Below are 20,651 nucleotides of genomic sequence, written 5' to 3'. Positions count from 1 at the left end.
TCCTCCTGCCTCCTCCTGCCTCCTCCTGCCTGCTCCTGCCTCCTCCTGCCTCCTCCTGCCTCCTCCTGCCTCCTCCTCAGATTATTAGATTACAGTTATTTATTTAGTTGGTCTGCCTCCGTGAGGTCATGTAGAGGTTCTTCATGAAGACAGAAGCTGAGTTTCAACATAATGTCATTTAGACACGGAGGAAATCTCTGATTCAGAACAGAGCTTTCACTTTCTCCTCAGCGTTTAACTTTAATAAAAAAGAACCTCCTCATGACAAGAGAAGACAGCACGTCCGCTCCCCTCCTGATAAGACCAGGTCCAGATTATCAGGGGTCCCCTCTCCGGACTGTTATCTCTGCTCCTGGAGCAAAAACACAGAGATGGGGATCAGATGGGGGGGGGGGGGGGCAAAACCTGTACCAGATGCGTCTCTTTGGTCCGGCATGTGTATCTGTTTGACATGAAACAGAGCACAGAGCCTGGGAGCTCTCCGGATCAGGAGGGGACTTAGTGTCTCTGCAGACCTGATTCCTCCACCTGTTATCTAAATGTGCTCTGGATCGGGGGTGGTTTGAGGTCTTACAGGAGGACAGCTTGATGTTTTTAGATGCAGCAGGTGGAGCAACAGGCTCGGATGATCTGCTCCAGGACTGCTCCTCCTCTTGTCTCAGATTAGTGGACTTTAACTGAACCATCGACCCCTCAGAGACACAAGTACTTGCCACTATTTGACATCTTTCACCCCTGAAATAAAAATCAAGTTAACATTTTCCTTCAAACTTTGTGAAATAAATACACAGAGAACATATTTTATTTCCATACAGCCCAGTTATGAAAGGGAACTTCATGCAGCCAGAGTTTCTTAGAGGTTAATCTTAATCTTCTAACCCTATTGTCTTTATTTGACTGACTTTATTGAATTAAAAGTACACACTTAAAAATGAAGATAATTTGAAAACATATGATTCACGTTTAAAACTAATAAAACATGCTTTAAGTTGCTCATATTGCTGCACATGAATGCATCACGAGTCGGCCTGCATGAGTTTGTTTTTGCATTATTTTAAGTCCTGCAATTGAATTAACATTTTTAGTAATATTTGACATTTTGATGCATGTTTTTTTCTTGTTATGACATATTTTTCTATGTTTTTTAACTCTTAGTTGAATAAATAATCTGACTGCATGAATATGTGACAGTTTGAGAGGCTGGTGGAAAATATAGGATGATGCACACGAGAGCAAAGAGTCCTTCATTTGGATTATAACGACTTCAAACTAAAATCCTTGTTCCAAAATTATAACAAGCAGCCTCAGGCTTAAATTAAACAGATTGGAAAATATAAATTCTTGCAACAGTGTTAAGAGAAGAAATTAAAGTCTTACACTTTTAAAGTTGCATGCTTTCTTGGACGACTGTGGTTTGAGTCTCTGATCCAGCTCCTGCATCACATGTCAAAGTGTCCTCAGCAGAGACACGGCTCTCCAAACTGCTCTGATGGAATAATGCATGAGAATGGGATTAGTTAGAAGTGATTGACCCCTTCTGTAGCAGCCTCTGTCATCAGTGTATGAATGGATGAATGTGGCATGTAAAAGAAAACGCTTTGAGAGGTTTGAAAGACTAGAAAGTGTTGAATAAATCACATTTTGGTGCAGCTTGATTCTGACTCTGAAATTCAAGCTGTCAAGCTTTGCAACTTTTTTAAACCAGAGATGTAAATTCTTCAAACAAAAGGAGATTACTCAGACTCTAGATGTTACTAAGTTTAATTTGTCTGTGTCTCTTAAAGCCTGCAGAATCTGAGGTCCCTGTTTTAAGTCCTCCCGTCCTGCAGCCCTCTCTCTGACCCTGCACCGCTCTCTAACACTGCGCTACCCGTCTCCTTTTGTCCTTTAAATCACCTTCTGTTTGCAATAATCTCAGATTATCTGTTCTCATTTTGCTCTGACTCAAACACCCGGCGGTGTGGTTTAATATGCATGAGGTATCTGAAGGTAGAGCGGGATCTTGATGGATAGATATGAGGACGAGGAGGAAGTTGTTCTGTCAGACTGAATATGAGACCTCAGAGACGGAGCCCCCCCCCCCCTCTCCTGCACCCTCCGACCCCTCTTAACCCCCCCCCTCACTCCCCACCCACCACCACCACTTACAGCCCTGCCAGTTTAATTACACTTGAAGGCTGTAAATTTTACGGTGTTGGTGGAGTCGGCAGGGTTCGTCTGCTCTGCCAGGATCTACAGCCTGCCTCTCGGCTGCTGAGCGTCTCGGCTGCTGAGAGAGGAGAGCTGCTGTTATTGAGTTTAGTCTGCTTCAGTCCGGATGCAAACTTAGTTAGACTCTTAAACTAAGCCTTCTTAGCTTCAAACAACACACAGAGGTTAATGTCTGCATGCTGGGGAAGATTTAGCATGTCACATGAGCGTTTGACGTCCATAAAACTCCTGAAAACTTCACAAAATTCAAGAAATGGCTCCTCTAATTATCTCTGCAAGTGTTTCCTTTGTTAGATTATTAAACGCTGAACGACTGTTGTTCAAATTAGCATTTTCTTACTGTTGGTATAAATAAAACTGTGCAATCACTGTGTCTCCTGGGACATCCGAAAGTGAGGCCTCAAAATCAGGGTCTTTGAGGCTGAGGCGTTTAATTTAAACCTTTTTTCCTCCAGTTGAAACTCAGGAAGGATGTCTGACTTTATTACAACTGGTGAAGGCTCTTGTGGTGGAAATTGAGCTGTATTCACACGTGCACCAAACTCCCAGACACCTCAAAAAACTTTGGGTTAGGCTGCATGTGTGACTGCAAAGAGCTGACATTTCATAAATGTTAAAATTGTGCATGTTATCAGGTTAGCTAGATACATTCTGTAAATTCAAATCGATGGTGATGACTTTTATATCATGCAACCGGTGCAAACCCTGCAGAGCGACACGTAACAGGATGAATCAAAACATCTGATGGTGAAGAAAGAGATCATTCGAGTGTTGCATTGATTTAAAGGTCTTGCACACAGAGGAAGAAGAATTGAGGCAAACCAGGTGATTCCTTAGTCATCAGTATGAAGACAAACTCAGAGGTCAGCAGGTCAAAGAGTCAGAGGTGATAGCACATCGATAAGACTCACCAAATATTGCTCAAAAAAGTTCCTGGTCAGCTTTATTACTCTGCGACATATTAACAAGCATCATTGGGAAATCTTGAGTTGCTTTCAGCTGCAAGAAAGTCAAGTTTCAGACTCTAAAAGAAGAACAGTTGTGACAGAAAAACACAAGATATGAAGGGTTATGGTTTTTTTCCACGGTGAGAAATTCCCTCCTCAGAGAGATAAGATCACCGGAGGAGACATGACAAGAAACAGGAAGTAGTTTGGCGCTCAAACAGAGCGGTCACCTCCGATGACCTCGGCTCAGACGATAACTTCCTACAGGGGAAGGAAGTTATAATTTCAGAGGCTGAAAACAAACCTGGCACATGAACAAACAGCTGAGCATCACTTAGTGTCTGTGTGCTGCGGCGGCTCAGAGCGAGAGGAGCTGCTGGGATCTGTGAGTCTCTACCCATAAACCCTTCTGTTTGGGGTCGTTTCCTGCAGTTGGTTCAGATTACACAAACTGACCCACTCACGTTTTTTAAGACCGCGCTTCAAATGTCTCTGCTTTTACCTGGACACACAGACGAGGAGGGAGAGCAAACACGGTGGATGACCGAGTGTCCTAAATCATCCTGAGAGCGACTTCTGGTCAGGATCTGAGTCATCAGACGATGTCTGTGCTTACTGAATCGTCAGAGTTCATGTATGATGACAGCTAAACTATTAAAGAAGCAGGTCATCTTCAACATGCTGCAAATGCATGACCTGCATCTTAAAGTAGAGAGAGAGGAGAGAAATATGCAAGGTGTTATGAATCTTGGTGAAGTAAAAAAATTGAGCTTCAAACATGAGAAGTTTGTAAAGGCTGTCCATCATGGCTGTCTGATATGATGCTTGAAATCTTGCTGATGATGATACCCAAAAAAAGAACTTATTAGTAAAACCAAAAAAGATCTCGAGCAATTAAAGTCCAATAAAATCAAATCAAATCAACTTTATTTATATGGCACTTTACACACAACACAGTTGATCCAAAGTGCTTTACAACAGAAAATGAGGAACACAAAGAGAAAATGAAAATTAAAAACAGACAGACAAACAGAGGAAGAGGGAGGGAAAGAAGAGTGGTAACAGAGCAATATAATCAAAAATGAAATTAACAGTAATGACAAGAAATACAATGAACAGTGAGTATCTGAGCCGGTGTGGTTAAGGGCAGTTTCACTAGCAAGGACCACGCCACACAAGGATATAAATTGAACATTTAATGAATTAGTTGTGCGTGGTGTGCCCAGCAGAAGGAGACTCAGGATGGGGGTTCCGTCTCAGCGTTATCCTGCCGGAGCTGATCTTGACCCGGGTTGTACCTGGAAGTAGACAGGGCATAGAAGGAGCGAGCACGAGTTGAGTAGGAGAGGACAAGGAAATAGGTTAAGTGCAGTAGAGTAAGGTGAGGGAGGGTGGGTTGAAGAATCACGGACAAGCAGTTGGAGTAGGCTGGCTACGTTTAAGAAGGCTTGTCAGGTGATTGAGGGTGTGGTTTAGGCGTGGTCCTGCTCCCGAACCTAAGTTAACACCTTAACTTCATTAAAAGTTAATGAATAAAAAAGTGCTTTTTGAGACGACTTTCAAAAGTCGGACGGTGTGGGGAAGAGATTTCCACAGTTTTGTGGCACAGATGGAGAAGACCCTGTCCCCATATCTCTTTGTCCTTGCTGTTCAGACAGACAGGAAGTTTTGGTGTGATGATCTGAGTGCTTTGACAGAGTGATACGGAGACAGGAGTTCTGTAAGAGGGGGCCAAACCATGAAGTGCTTTATATACGGACAGAAGGATTTCTGTAGCTGACTGGAAGCCAGTGTAGGGAGGCAAGAGTCATTTGTTCACCAGCTAGTGTCTTACCTTTTCAGTTCATGAGAGTATTTATAGGAAAGCAAAACCATAGCGTGGTGGAAACACTGACCATACATATTTAATGCATCTTCATCTCCTCTGGTTTGTACAAAAATAAAGGCATAACATCCCCCTGCAGCAGGGGTAACACCTCGCACTGGTGACGTCACATTAAACTGTCAATCAAATAGCTGTAACCCTATTTTTAACACATCAAATAACAAATTAAAACTCTTGGCGTGAGTTTTTGAATTTATGGCGGGGAGTTCTTTATCAAACTTACTGCAGCAACTCTGCAACTTCCAGACACTGAATCACTTCATGGACCTGAGAGGCTCTCTAGCTTGCCTCCATGAGAGATGATTTTTAATGAACAAAATAATATTGTTAATGAAGTTTTAAAATGAACTTCTGGTTCATGTTTCATGTTCTCTCTGTCAGCCTTTAACTGTTTGTTTTGAACTTCCTGCGTCTCTTCCAGGTACGGAGGCGAGCTGTGAGAACGAGGGAGAAGTCCTCCACATCCCCAACATCACCGACAACCCCTGCATCACCTGCGTCTGTCTGGTAGGTTGCAAAGCTTGATTGCATGATTGCCTCCCTTCCTGCTGTGTTTGCTCTCAGCATCGTGATGTGTTCATGCTGCTGCAGATTTCCCACTCAGGCGTCTTTGAGCGCTGATAGGGATGTTTGTAAAGCTGGTTATTGAGCTGTTTGTGTCTCTGTTATCAGAAGGTTGTGAAAGATGTAGGAGGGAATTTATCTGACATGGAGAGAGGATGTCAGCTTTTTAAAAATGTCCTGGTGTTCTGTGAGTGTTGGGAAGCACTTTTAAAACTCCACTCTTTACTGTTTTCTGAGGATTTACAACAAAGTGTGAGTGAAACATGAAGTGGGGATTGTTTGTTTTAACAGACATGCCTGTCGTCACGCTGTCTTGGCTCGACCTGGCTGTTAAACCAGCCTACAACTCTTTCCTGGAACATGTGCTCTTTGACCTCTGACCCCTCAGTGCTGCTGCAGAGCTCTTTGTTTTAGGGGATGAGAATGGACCAACAAGGCTGTTTCTGTGTCACCGCCTCCACATCGCCTGAAAGAGAGGCTTCAGTTTTTAAAAGGCGTCACGTGACCGGAGTTCAGCATGCAGGAAGTGAGCAGGTGTGATTTTAGCTGCAGACCGTGTGTGCACAAGTAGCGCTTGTTTGCTGTTGCATCCTCAGTTTACTCACTGCTCGGTCGTCCAGATGTGTTTATCTGCAGGATGTCCAAGGAAAACACCTGCTGCAAGTCCAAACTGTGAACCAGGAGGTCATGAATATACACGACCATCAGGGTTTAGTGTTTGCTGATTGTAGTCCGGGCCAAAGTTGAATTCCACAAGTTGTCTTTGCAGAAATGTGAAGTTTGCAGTTAAAGGCACGATCTGTTCTGCTGTAAAGAGCGTCCTCTTTGAATGGGTGTGTATGTGGTTTCCTGTGTTTCTGCAGCCAGCCTCAAGCGGACCCTCGATGAACTGCAGTTTACGACACTTCCGCATGGGCTTCATATTTTGAGACCGGAGGTTGCCGCTTGCTCTAAAGCAGGGGTGTCAAACTCATTTCAGTTCAGGGGCCACATACAGCCCAAATAGATCTGAAGTGGGCCGGACCAGTAAAATCATAATATAATAACCTATAAATAATGAAAACTCTAAATTTTTCCTTTGTTTTAGTGCAAAAAAGTGCAAATACATTCTGAAAATGTTCACTTTTAATGAACTATCTTTTTACATAAACAGCTGTTGTATTCTTCGTCATGATGAGTCTCATAGTGAGGTCGAATATTCAACTCTTTAAGCCCTGAAACCTGCTGCGAACACACCAAACACACAGGTTACCCATCCACCTGACACAGATTGTGTAATGTTTACATCAAAAGAACAGATAGATTATAATAATGAAGAAGATAAAGTTGATTATTTTGGACCCCTCAGCTCCAGAATGAACAGTTTGCTTGCTGCACAGTGTTGTAGTGTTAGTGTTAGTGGATCATCTTATAGTGCTCCAAAAAAGTCTATGAATCTCAACCGGATTATGCAAACAGACATCTATTTTCTCACTTTGAGAAAAAAGTGCTCAGTCAGCACTATGATTGTATGCAACCCCCAGAGAACAAATTTAAAATAGTAGTTACTTTAATTGAAAAATTGCAGTTAATATCTTCTCTGTGATTTTTTCACTTTACAAAGTTGTTCAGCGGGCCGGATTTGAACCTCTGGCGGGCCGGTTTTGGCCCGCAGGCCGCATGTTTGACACCCCTGCTCTGAAGTTTATAATCTTTAGTAGTAAAGTTTGGTTTCATGTGCAGAGATAATGATAAATAGAAAGACATAAGAGTGGTTTAATGCAATTCTTGGGAGAAGACCAAGCGGCAACCTCCGGTCTCAAACAATGAAGCCCATGTGGAAGTGTTATAAACTGCAATTCAACGAGCATCCGCTTGAGGCTGGCTGCAGAAGCTAATCTCTCTATCAGCACACACTGTACGGGGGGGTGAATTTATTTCTAACGCGACGGTTCAGAAAATATTAAGATTACAAGCTTTTGCCCAAATAAGGACATGACTGACGTGACTCCCGGTCGGGAACACATAGCTGTTGGCTAGGAGGCTCAAACTCCGCCCCTTTACCTCACACTCAGCCTGGTTGAGTTCAGCATTTCCAATATGGCTGCCGCCGTCGATCGGCTTCAAAACACAGTGACATCACGGATACTACGTCCATTCTTTATACAGTCTATGGAGAAGACTAAATAAATGAGTTTCCTATGAGTTTCTCTTTGTGGGTCGACATCAAGCGGCAACCTCTGGTTTTAAAACATGAAGCCCTTACGGAGGTGTTATAAACTGCAGTCCATGGAGCGTCCACTAGAGGCTGGTTGCAGAAACACAGGAAACCACTTACACACCCATTCAAAGAAGACGATCTTCACAGCATTAATAAACATGTTTACAGCCTGGTTCAAAAAACAGTTTAAAGGTGACATATCATGCAAAATTGACTTTTTAATGGTTCTCTACCTGAAATATGTGTCCCTGTCTACAAACCCCCCGAGAATGAAAAAAATCCATTCTGCCCCTGTTCTGATTTCTCCACCTTTCTGTAAATGTGTGTGAAACCAGCCGTTTCAGACTTCAGTGTTTTTGTTACGTAACAACAATATCCGGTCTGTCACAGAGTCAGAGCTCGGAGCTTGTTCAGCCCATAGACTGTATAAAATACAACTCAACCCCTCCTCCGTTTTTCATTACCTGCACACATGTGTGCTAACAAGGAGCTTAGGAGGGAGGCATGCTAGTTGTAGGCTGTCTTAATAAACACAAAGGTCGCTTTGACTCCCCACGTCTGCAGATTTGAAGATCTAGTGGATGATTTTAATTTGTCATGGATAAGTGCTAGCGCTAGTTAGCATAGCCACATAGCTATATGTTCATAGCTGTAGCTGTAGCTGTGTACCAAGACACACGTCGACATACGGACAAATAAAACAACAAGAAACACTAAATCTGTGACCAATCCTTCAGAAAAGGTCCTGCTGCCTTTCTGGCAGAGGTCTGTTTTACTCCCCACATCTGCAGATTTGAAGATCTAGTGGATGATTTTAATTTGTCATGGATAAGTGCTAGCGCTAGTTAGCATAGCCACATAGCTATATGTTCATAGCTGTAGCTGTAGCTGTGTACCAAGACACACGTCGACATACGGACAAATAAAACAACAAGAAACACTAAATCTGTGACCAATCCTTCAGAAAAGGTCCTGCTGCCTTTCTGGCAGAGGTCTGTTTTACTCCCCACATCTGCAGATTTGAAGATCTAGTGGATGATTTTTATTTATCATGGATAAGTGCTAGCGCTAGTTAGCATAGCCACATAGCTACATGTTCGTAGCTGTGTACCAAGACACACGTCGACATACTGATAAATAAAACAACAAGAAACACTAAATCTGTGACCAATCCTTCAGAAAGGTCCTGCTACAGGCGCCTCTCCGTCAGGATCAGATTCTGGATCAGATTCAGAGGGTTGAAGTAACGCGATCTCTGAGCAGCCGTGTATATTCAGCCAACATGTAAACATTAGATCAACGTGCCGGACGGCCGAGGCACATCCACTTCCGTAGGGGGCGTGGTCAGAGGGAAAACAGAGTGTTCTGATGAGGAATGAAGAAGAGGGTTTTTCAGGCAGACCAAAATCTGATTTCAAAGTGTTTTTTTGAGCATAAACTTTAAAGACATGTTTTGGGGACCTCTTAGACCAATATATGTTGATGAAAAAAGCGTGATATGTCCCCTTTAAGTCTGAGTAACTAATTTCTCTATCCACAACTCATTATTTTCGAAGATGTTAAACTTACAAGTTTTGTCCTAATAAGGGCGTGGCTGTCTTGATTGACAGGTGGGCACCCTGTAGCTGTTAGCAAGGAGGCTAAAGGCCCGCCTCTTTACCTCACATTAGCTCGACAGAAGGTTAGGTTGAATTCAGTCTACGGTCGAAGTTGAAGAATCTTTAAGAGTCTTACTTCAAAAAGCATTGATGCTGCAGCATTCAGCTTCTCACATGAAAATTAAAGGAGGTATCTCAAAGTTGACAGAAGTGGTTGTGTAACTCCCTCCAGTCAAGACACGGACACAAGGCGTTCCTTTTCTTACGGGCATTTATTTTGCACAATCTGTGCCTTTGAGCATGCCGTGAGAACTGTAATAAAAATCATAAAATCAGCTTAATAAAGCTTAAACACAAATTACATACACACATAACACACTACTTATAAAATCAAATCAATATACATAGAAACTACATGCTGTTTAACTTATAATCACATCAAAGAAAAGAATTCGGGCCCCACAAACAAACTTTAACACATACCTCATTGGCCCCATGAACTGAAAGAGAGTAGAAAAGAAATTTCTGGCTTCCCAGGTCTTCTAATGTGCAGCAGCTTTTTCCTCTCTGCATTATCCGTGCTGCATGGCACGCATGAGGTGCATCCTGCTAAGCCCCGCCCCTTTCTCATGATCTGGAAGCTTTCAGTTTCTATGTGGAACACTTTTATTAACTTATATTAAACAGCTATATATTTTAACCTTAAATTATTCTAGTTTTTAACTTTAATTACTATATGAGTTGAAATGAAATAAATCTATAAATTTGAATCACTGGCAGCTACAGGTTGCATGATTGTCTGTGCTACAGTAGTTAAATTACAGATATACCTGCAGACAAGTGTTGACAAAAGGGGTCTTAAATGCTCCTTTAAATTATTATACAGTGATACAAAATATGTTGGATGTTTTTGAACATATCTTTAAACTGTTTATAAAATGTCAAACAGATAATCCCAAATATCCAAGAACCCAGAGGTCAGAAGGGTGATTTGGGCGGCGTTAGGCAATCTGATGCCCAAAGAAGATTTGTCCATGTTTGTTTGTTAATTTGTCGTCATTTCTTCTGGTTTAAAGTATAACGCACTATGAGGTGTTCAGATTTAAGAACATAGTGAACCTGTTGGAGGACTACCACATCATGAATCTCCTCCCTGACCTTCAGTCTGTCACAATGAGACTCTGTGTCACCTTAACCATGTTCAGTTTCTACATATACCTCTTCATGCTAAATATGACTTTCAGTGTCTGAACCCCGGCTCCTGATTGGCTGCTCGGTGGCTCCCCTCTGCCTGCAGTCTGACTGAGCCGTCCTCTGTGTTATCAGGCAGACATCAGCCAAAGCCCTGCTGAATGCTATCAGTCATCAGCAGGCAATGGGCGGCCTTTCATCTCTGCTTTAACCCCCGATACACACACACACACACACACACACACACACACACACACACATGCACATGACCCACAGCTTACATACACACAAAGTCATAAACTTTTATACATTTAGCTCTCAGTCTTTATTAAATTTAGCTCTTGTGTACGTCCTGAGACGCCAGATATATTGCATTTTTTTGATTGCCTGAAAGCAGAACCATAAATATCCTTCAGATGCAAGTTTCACTTTTCACTGGTCACCATATTTACACTGTGGATTTCAAACTTTAGTGTCCCTTTGTATGACAGTTCTGCAGAAATCTTGCAGCTGAATTTCTTTCAGGGTTAATTTAATTAAATCTGATCTGTTGTCCTATTTTGTGCAAGGATATTTGCTGTATTTCTTTATTATTTGGCATGTATGATAGGGAAAAATCTGCATTTAGCACATATGTTACCCTCTAATTTAATGGAATCACTGCTTTATTTTGCAGCTGACAATACCTGCAACTTTCTGGAGAAGGAAACGTGCAAAAAATCAAATTATTCATGCAAGAAAATCTGTTTTAAAACAGCATTTTTAAGTCGTTTTGCAGGAGAATGATCTCAAAGTTTGGCTATTTACTATCTTAATCCTTCATCCATTAACTCTGGTTGATTTGCAGCATAATAAGAAGCTGCTCTGCTCTCCTTTCTCTGGAAATTTGTTCAGTTTATATATTTTTTTGACTCTCAAGGAGACTTAAATAATTTGTAAATCTCTCCTTCCTCTTTCATCCCTGAAAAAAGTGACGTTCTGTGTCGCCGTGATGTCTTTGGGGGGTCGGTGGAGACGTCAGGGCTCCAGTGTCACTCATACACAGAGGGGTTTAGGTGGTTTGGGAGGCTTAGGGGTGGGGAGGGGGGGTCTTTGGCTCTCCAGTTGGTCCAGAGTACCTGCTAATGGCTCTGTGGGCAGGGACGCACACACACACACACACACATACAGGATACACACACAGAAGAGCCATTGTGTGGGTCGGGGTGAGGCCGGGCGCTGTAATGGGGCCAGGAGTGGATGTGGCTGACAGACTGATTGACAGGCCGGTCGCCATGATGATCGGTTATCTCGGGGAGAGTCGGTTTCATCTCCGTCACGCTCTTCATCATCCCCGTCTATCTGTCTGTTCATCTCTGTGTCTTTTTCCACTCTCTCATCGGCTCTTCCTTCCCTCGCTCGACCCTCAGATCGCCTCCTGTCTGTCACTCGCTCGGCTTCAGATTTTCTCTCGCGTGGATTAAGAACCTTTAATTTCAGTCTCAGGATTATCAGAGTAAGACCAGGAGAGGACTCTGTCTTTGTAGGAAGGCATCTTGTGTTACCTGTGTTGACTTTTACTGGGATGACACTTCAGATTGTCATTTTAATCTCATTTAAAGCTCCTATAAGGAGTCAAATTTGGTGCCCCATGAGGAGAAAACGGTACCCATCATCTTTTTACTGATCTTCTTTTCTGCTGAAAATATTCCTTCTGTCTTTAAACGGTCAGACTTATAACTCACTGTGAATCTTTGCTTTGGAAACGTGAACACATGCTTGCTCTAACTCACCTTGTGTGACACCTGCCAGGCTGCAGCGATCCCAACAAGCGCACGCTTCTTGCAGACTCTTTGGTATGACAGTAAATTTGCTGCTCTTAAAAAATCCAAACAAGCCTCCATCCCTTCATCTCCAAGCTTACAAGCAGGAAACATCGAGGAGGTCAAAGGTCAGAGGTCATGGCAGCCCGTTAATCGATAAAACAAACATTCTTGATGCACCGCACACACAGGAGTTTTACACTCGGTAGCTGCGATCGATCCGAGAGGAAGGGTCAAAGGTCACATCCTGTCAGTGTCTCAACACAAACAGGAGCTGATCGATACAGGAGGGGCGAGGTTTACCTGATAACCACCTGATAGCACTGAACCCACACGTGTGCTCACATGGGACACCTGGGTCAGGATGTGTTTAGCGTCTTATTTTCACCCCAGCTGGCAGAGAGCTTCTATAATATATGGAGTCAGGTCTGGTGACGCAAAGTAGTCCCAATAAAAACCTGGTGGTGAACGAAATCTGGAATAATATTCAGTAATTAAAACATTATTGTGTCCTGGGAGCCGGTGGCGTCTTTATGAGAGAAACCAAAAACCACAAACAGTTTGAGTTATGAAAGAGTTGAGAAAGACTTTTTGGGAGAGGGAGAGAAATGGATCATGCAACAGTGTGAGTGTGTTGCACTCCGACCAGCTGGGGGCGCTGTCTTCACTTTGCTGGTGGACGCACATTCAGCTCTGACGCAGCATGAGAGACAACGTGGTTCAGCTTTGGGAAACCGGTTCCCAAAGCTACCGTCTCGTCCCTAAGCTACCGTGGCTCCTGCTCTGCGGCGGGGGGTCGTGACCTGTTTGTTTTGGAGGGAGGGTGAAAGGTGAAGGGTCACAGAGGCAATGGAGGTTAAGGTTTTGGGGGGTCGGAGGCAGGAGGGGTTGACGTCCAAGGGCTTAAGTGGGCCTTTAAGTTAAGAGGTCCTCTCCTGTGCTGACAGGCCCTGAGTGATCTCTCCATCCTTCAGCGTGATGGAGAGAAAGCATGAAAGGAGGAGAAAACGTTGACTCATCTTTAGACTTAGATTAAGTGTCTGTTATCTCTCCCTCTTCTGGTTTTCAGTGACTCTGCAGAGAACAGAAGCTCAGAGATGCTCTCTGCAGCTCTAAATTGGAGGTGATTGGATTTAAAACTCAGAGGATGAAATCTGATTTAAGACTGTTTTTGTCTCATGTGGAAACCTCGTGTCTCTGTGATGTTCAGAGTTTAATCCTCTCTGCTTTCACTTCACTGACATCCTGAACTTTACAAGCTGACCTACACCGACCTTTATCATCATCATCATCATCATCATCATCATCATCATCATCATCATCATCATCATCATCTCTATGATATTTAAAGTTCTAATGAATAAATAAAAACACCAAAATATCTGGAGTTATGAGGGCTCAGTGGAGAACTCAATGTCGTGTGTGTTTGGTGTGTACCAGTCTAAGTGGAAATCCTCGTATCTCCATACAGTAGCACACACTTTCTCTTTCTCTGACACACACACACACACACACACAGACACACTTCAGGGCATACCAACACGTTATCCCATGTGTGTGTGTGTGTTGTTGTGTTGGGAGTTCATCACCCACAGCGACAGACAGCCGTCCGGTCGACCAGCCTTGGTGCCGCGGTGGTATGTCGAGTGTTTATAAGGCGTGGTGACCCATTGAGACCTCTGACCCCCAGACAAGGAGGGTGAGAGTGTGTGTGTATGAGTGTGTGTGAAGGGGGTCAGATGTACTACTTTGGGCTAATGAATAACAGGAGAGAGAGAGAGAGAGAGAGAGAGAGAGAGAGAGAGAGAGAGAGAGAGAGAGAGAAGGTGCATTTCGACTAAGAGTTCCTGGGTCTTTTAGCCCCCAGAACCACTTTACCCTGAACTAAAAGGTTCCTGTGCCCCCATTGTTGTCTGCGTTTCGACCGCGGGCTGAAGTCCCGGGTAGATTGTGCAAATCAGGCCAGTGACGTATGGAGGGGAAAAGAGGTAAATGCACTACACCACCAGACCAGTAGAGGGCAGTAAAACAAAGAGGAATGCCATTCATCACAGATGAAGCAGACGGACAGGCAGGTATCATTATGAGCAACACAACAGTTAGCCTGTTAGCATGAAGAGACTCAGCTGGTCTGTTTTAGATGGTGCTAAATTTCATCACAAATGGATTCACTGAATCAACACGTGAGAGGAGATAAGCGCGAGTAGCAAAGACGTTTCAACACGGCTTTAAAATCCTTTTCAACTCAAAAAGCCGTGATCGCAGAGATCGGCCGGTGTTTTGGTTTAAACGGCGACCATGTTAACTGGAGATTCTCAGCCGGATGCATCCCTCATAAACGTCTTTAGACCATCATTAAATATCTGATGAGGATATTTTGAAATCTTAATAAAAACTAAACTAGTTTGCATTCCCAGGAACTCCCTCTGTGTTTCAACAGCTGTGTAAACTCCACAAACACTGACACGTTCAGCTGAAGGTCTCCAGTTTACAGGGTCACCTTTAAAACCGGAACACCGGGAGGAGAGACGCATTCACGGTGGGCTGAGAGAAGACTACTGTTACAAGCTGCTAAATCAAGAGAATCACAGCTTCTTCTTTTGAAAAGTACACACACATACAAAAAAGATAGAACAAATAAAAACTAATGAAAGAAAGAGAAATCAAGAGAATCACAGATGGAAAAAACAATGAAATAAAATTTTTAAAAAAAGTTTTGACGAAAAAAAATTGACAAAAAATTGACAAAAATTTTTTGACAAAAAATGTATCAAAAAAATATGTCAAAAAAAAATTAAAAAAAAAAAAATTGACAAAAAAAATTGGATTTTTTTTTTTTGACATAAAAAAATTTTGACATAAAAAAATTTTGACATAAAAAATTTGACAAAAAAGTTGACCCTGTCTGTCGAAAAAAAAAAAATTCGGCAAACTTGAAATTGTGCTCCAAAAGAAAAAAAAACACGAAAAGAAGTGAACATTTTGTGCCTGTGGTTAAAAACATAGAAAAAGCAATGAATGAATCAACACAAACACTGACACGTTCAGCTGAAGGTCTCCAGTTTACAGGGTCACTTTTAAAACCGGAACACCGGGAGAGACACATTCACACTAAGGCTCAGAGGAGACCGATGTTCAGGAGGTATTAAATCAAGTGAATCACAGATGTGTGTGATGTTATTGTGGACGGCGGGAGGACGAAAAAAATTTGACAAAAAATCTGACAAAAAAAAATTGACAAAAAATTTTTGACAAAAAATGTATCAAAAAAATATTTAAAAAAAAATTTGAAAAAAAAAAATTTGACAAAAAAAAATTGGATTTTTTTTTTTTTGACATAAAAAAATTTTGACATAAAAAAATTTTGACATAAAAAAAAATTGAAACAAAGTTGACCCTGTTGAAAAAATTGATTTTCCTCAAACTTGAAATTGTGCTCCAAAAGCAGAAAAACACGAAAAAAAGTGAAAATTTTGTGCCTGTGTTCAAAAACAATAGAAAAAGCAATGAATGAATCAACACAAACACTGACACGTTCAGCTGAAGGTCTCCAGTTTACAGGGTCACTTTTAAAACCGGAACACCGGGAGAGACACATTCACACTCTAAGGCTCAGAGGAGACCGATGTTCAGGAGGTATTAAATCAAGTGAATCACAGATGTGTGTGATGTTATTGTGGACGGCGGGAGGAATAAAAACGCTGCGGTTAATCTACCAATAAGACAAGTTCAGCATTGCAGTCCCCGCCCCCCAAAAGTCCTGGGACCTTTGAAAAGTACTACCCCCCTAGCAGGGGCTTTTTAGGGAGATTATCCACCCCTGAACTAAATTTAGACCCTGGGTCCACCGGTGGAAACACATGTAGTTCAGGGGTTAAGTTCCCTCTGGTCGAAAAACACCTTTTGACCTTGAAGTCAAACACCATTCATTGACAGAAGGAAGCCAGGTAGAGAACAACACTTCCTCAGAAGAAGAAGAAGAAGGAATGTATGTACGAAAGGTACAGAGTTTTCAAGCCGTGCATCTCCACCTGTTTTAGCAGAGGAAGGCATACTTGAGTCAGTAACCAGTACCTAATTTATGATATTGTGCAAGATGTCCTCAAACAAAAGCAAATATGAAGCCTGCAGAACATTTTATGACAGACTTAACGGTCACTACTAACAGGAAGTAGAAGACTGTGGGACAACTTTCATAACAAGCAACCTGGACTTAAAGGCATCCTGGTTTTTGGACTCTGTAGCCGGATTATTGACGCAGACTTTTCATGCAACAGTTTTCATGAGATCTCTTGATGTAGCTGAGTTTGTCTTCATATCTTTCCCCTCTTGCTTCTTCTTCTCTCTCTTTCCTCCTCTCCTCCTCCTCCTCCTCTTCCTCCCCTCCTCTGTCATGACATCATCTGTCCTCAGTGTGGTCGGGGTTTAGCTGGAGCGCTGCTGCTATATTAAACCACCCCGGTTTATTTTCGCCCCTCTTTGATCCGTCCTCGTTAGAGCCGCTGCCACAGTCCCACAGGGCCACGGGACCTGCCAGCCTGCACTTTATAAACCCTCACAGTGTGTAAAATAAAACACACACACACACACACACACACACATCTCCAGCGTGTGGATACAATCAGCTATAAAAGCTGGGTGTGAAAGTGGAGTGGATTAAACAGAGCCGGTCCGGTCCCGCGGTGCACTTTGTGGTGATGTTGGACACACTGTGCAGGTTTGTGGAGGTGGCAGCAGGATTGTTGAGTTGGTGTGAAAATTCACAGCTAAACTGTGAAGACTGAGTCACTTCATACTCTGAAAAACAGAGCCGCAGACCTCGAGCTGGAGATGACGTCTGATAGCAAAGCTCAGAGGTGATAAATCAGGAGAAAAGTGATGCTGTGAAAACATCTCAAGTCCAGTTTGGGTGATTCTTGGTCAGGACCGTGACTTTAATTTATGAAAGTCTGACAGGAGGCTTTGAGCAGATATTCCTCCTCCTCCTCCCTGAGATGACTGTACCTCATCTGACTGATTTAATGCCACCGTCTTGTCCAGATCTCACATGTAGGACCTCTTGTTTTTCTGATCCTGTGATAATCCTGACCAAAAAGGACGACTTTAAAGCAGCTGTGTGTTTCTGTGTTTTGGGTCCATCTGTGGAAATCTTTTAAAAAGTGAAATAAAATATCTGAAGTTGAAGTTTTCCAGACATGGAAAGTTTTAAAATTGTGGATCTTTGGACAAACTTTGAACACTGCCATTAGCTGAACAAATAAAATTACATGAACTGAATATAAATCTTATCAAACCCTAACTCGAGAGTCCAGATAAGCAGATTAGAAATGTTATTGAGAGTTTAAATTGTCATAAATAATCAAGACCTGGCAGAAATAATTGGGAATAAGTTAGGGATCAGGATCCCATGCAGGGTCATAAATCACTCGCCTCTTACACTTTGCAACTCTGCAAAAGCACTGGAACAGAATTCTGCCATCATTATGCCTTTGTGCAGACACATTGCACCCTGAAACAGGGTAATATCGGTGTCGTGGGGGGTTGAGACGGACTGTCATGGTGCAGAGAAAGCCTTCTTTTTACCAGTCGATCTGCGTTCCAGCCCTCATCTCTGGGTCACAAGCTTTGGTAGTGACAGGAAGAATGAGATGGTGGTTGCAGTCGGATGAAATAACTTCCTCTTCATGGTGTCTGAGCTCAGCTTGGAGTAGAGCTGTTACTCCTTTGCATCGAAAGGAGTCAGTTTAGGTGTTTCAGTCATTTGATAGTATGAGAGGTAGAGCCTTCAGTTATCAGGCCCCTCTCCTTTGGAATCATCTACCAGTCAGGGTCCGGGAGGCAGACACCCTCTCTACTTTTAAGAGTAGGCTTCAAACTTTCCTTTTTGATAAAGCTTATAGTTAGAGCTGGATCAGGCTTGGACCAGCTTTTGTTATGCTGCTATAGGCTTAGACTGACACACTGGGATCCTATCCCACCCCCTTCCCCTCATCACTAACTTTAACTCTCCCTGTCCCATTGAAAGTTACTAACCATTTGGCGCTATACAAATAAAGATTGATTGATTGATTGATAAAGACGCCTCCCTTTAGAGGAGTTTGGGGTGCGTCCACCTGAGAGGAGGCCTCAGTCAGACCAAGAGCTTGCAAGAGGGGTTATGTATATCAACTGACCTGGGAACCTCAGGATTCCCAAGGAGGAGCTGTTTTGGGAAATGTTGCTGAGGGGAGGGATGTCTGGGTAGACTTGCTTAGACTGCTGCTCCAAAAAAACAATCTGGAATAAGTAGAAGAAACTGGATGGATGGTGTCAACAATATGCAGGGGAATATGACACCTACTAATTGACACTCTCTCTTTCTCTATATCTGCTTCAGGAGGGGAAGGCTGACTGCAAACAGGAGAAATGTCCGCTGGTCTCTGAGGACTGTGCTCTGGTGGTGAAGCAGACTGGAGCCTGCTGTGAGAGGTGTAAAGGTAAGGCCGACAGGTGGAGGTGGATGAATACATGAAAACACAAATCTTAAAATGTTCCAAAATAACAAACTTTGCATCATCTTTGGACGGAGCATGACAGCTCCTCTTATCAAGTTATGTTCTGTAGATTAAAAGCACAAAGGGACCTCTGTGTTTGGATGTTTTTAAATGATCCATGATATTACAGAATACAGAAAGTGATCCAAACAATGACCCTGGGTTTTATCTGCAGCTGCACTGCACTAATATGAGTCTGTAATAACACACCAGTGCAAAAATGGATGCTAACCAGAGCCTTAACACACACACACACACAAACACAGACACACACACACACACACACTTCAGGAACCACTTTATGTACAGTACAGGTCTGGATATGACCTGTGGGAGGAAGGCTGTATCATGTACCTCACACACACACGCACGCACACAAACACACGCACAAACACACACGCACGCACACACACAACAGCTGCAGTGTGAGGAGACTGGGCGGCTGGTGAGGGGTTCACTGCTGGGTTTACAGGCCTCAGATCTACAGTCACTTTTATGAGCCAGAAACTCCTCAATGTACCTTCATCTCCAGCATCCTCATCCCATGCCTGGTTAGTTATGTGTCGATACTCCTGAGGACTCTGACTGCCAAACTGGACTCAACCAGACCTTAAAGCTGCGATGAAACAAATGAAACTTAGAATAAACTGAGACGCTGAGGAGAAGGTTTTCTGGGTCATCAAATACAAACTACAAGCTCTTAAAAATTGACGTCTCTGATGTGCCCTCTTCATCAGTGAGTTACAGTGGCAAGGACAAACTTCCTTTAACAGGCAGAAACCTCCAGCAGGACCAGACTCATGTTAGACACACATCTGCTGAGACCGTGTTGGAGAGAGGGATAGAGGGAGATGAAGAGAGAGAGATGATAGTGGGGAGACGGATAGTAGTAGTTGTAGCAGCTGGAGTCTGGCACGTCCACAGCAGCAGAGATCCAGAGGAACCTACGAGACAAGGGAGCTCAGGGACTCCAGAAAGGTCTAAGAAAAGAGAGAAGAGAGGGAGACCAGAAGAAAGAAAAAGAGGAGAAGAAATGGTGAAGGAAAAGAGGACAAGAAAAGGAGACAAAGGATGAAGAAACATGGAAATAACAAAGAAAGAAAGAATGAAAGAAAGAAGGAAAGAAAGAAAGAAAGGATGAAAAGAAATGAAGAAGAAATAAGAAGGGATGAAAGAATGAAAGAAAATTAAGGAAGAAGGAAAAAAGAAGGAATGAAATAAAGACAAAAAGAAAGAAAGAAAGAAGAAAGGAAAGAGGGACAGCTGGAAAGAAGGAATAATAGAGAGAATGAATGAAATGAAATGAAGAAGAAAAAAGAATGAAGGGATGAAAGAGAGAAAGAAAGAAAGAAAGAAAGAAAGAAAGAAAGAAAGAAAGAAAGAAAGAAAGAAAGAAAGAAAGAAAGAAAGAAAGAATAACAGACCCAAAAAAGGAATCTACAGCAGAGATCCAGAGGAACCTACGAGACAAGGGAGCTCAGGGACTACAGAAAGGTCTAAGAAAAGAGAGAAGAGAGGGAGACCAGAAGAAAGAAAAAGAGGAGAAGAAATGGTGAAGGAAAGGACGGAATAAGAAAAGGAGACGTAAAGGATGAAGAACGTGGAAAGAAAGAAAGGAAGAAAGAAAGAGAGAAGGGAAGAAAGAAGGAATGATAGAGATAAGAAAGAAAGAAAGAAAGTAAAGAAAGAAAGGATGAATAACAGACCCCAAAAAAGGAAT

The 20,651-nt window shown here is 42.7% G+C and overlaps 1 protein-coding gene across 3 annotated transcripts in view; it reads left to right on the top strand.

Moving 5' to 3' along the window:
- bmper (BMP binding endothelial regulator) overlaps positions 1–20,651 on the top strand; it is a 55,464-nt gene that overhangs the window by 16,149 nt on the left and 18,664 nt on the right. For all 3 annotated transcript variants that reach the window (XM_034698703.1, XM_034698705.1, XM_034698704.1), the window contains 2 exons: positions 5,465–5,550; positions 18,775–18,874. In XM_034698703.1, the coding sequence (XP_034554594.1) occupies positions 5,465–5,550; positions 18,775–18,874 (186 nt within the window). The remainder of the gene's footprint in view (positions 1–5,464; positions 5,551–18,774; positions 18,875–20,651) is intronic.

The sequence above is a fragment of the Notolabrus celidotus genome, chromosome 12 (assembly GCF_009762535.1).
Source record: "Notolabrus celidotus isolate fNotCel1 chromosome 12, fNotCel1.pri, whole genome shotgun sequence".
In the NCBI taxonomy this organism is placed as follows: domain Eukaryota; kingdom Metazoa; phylum Chordata; class Actinopteri; order Labriformes; family Labridae; genus Notolabrus; species Notolabrus celidotus.
The sequence above is the reverse complement of the archived record's forward strand: the minus strand, read 5'-3'. Positions and strand labels throughout refer to the sequence as shown.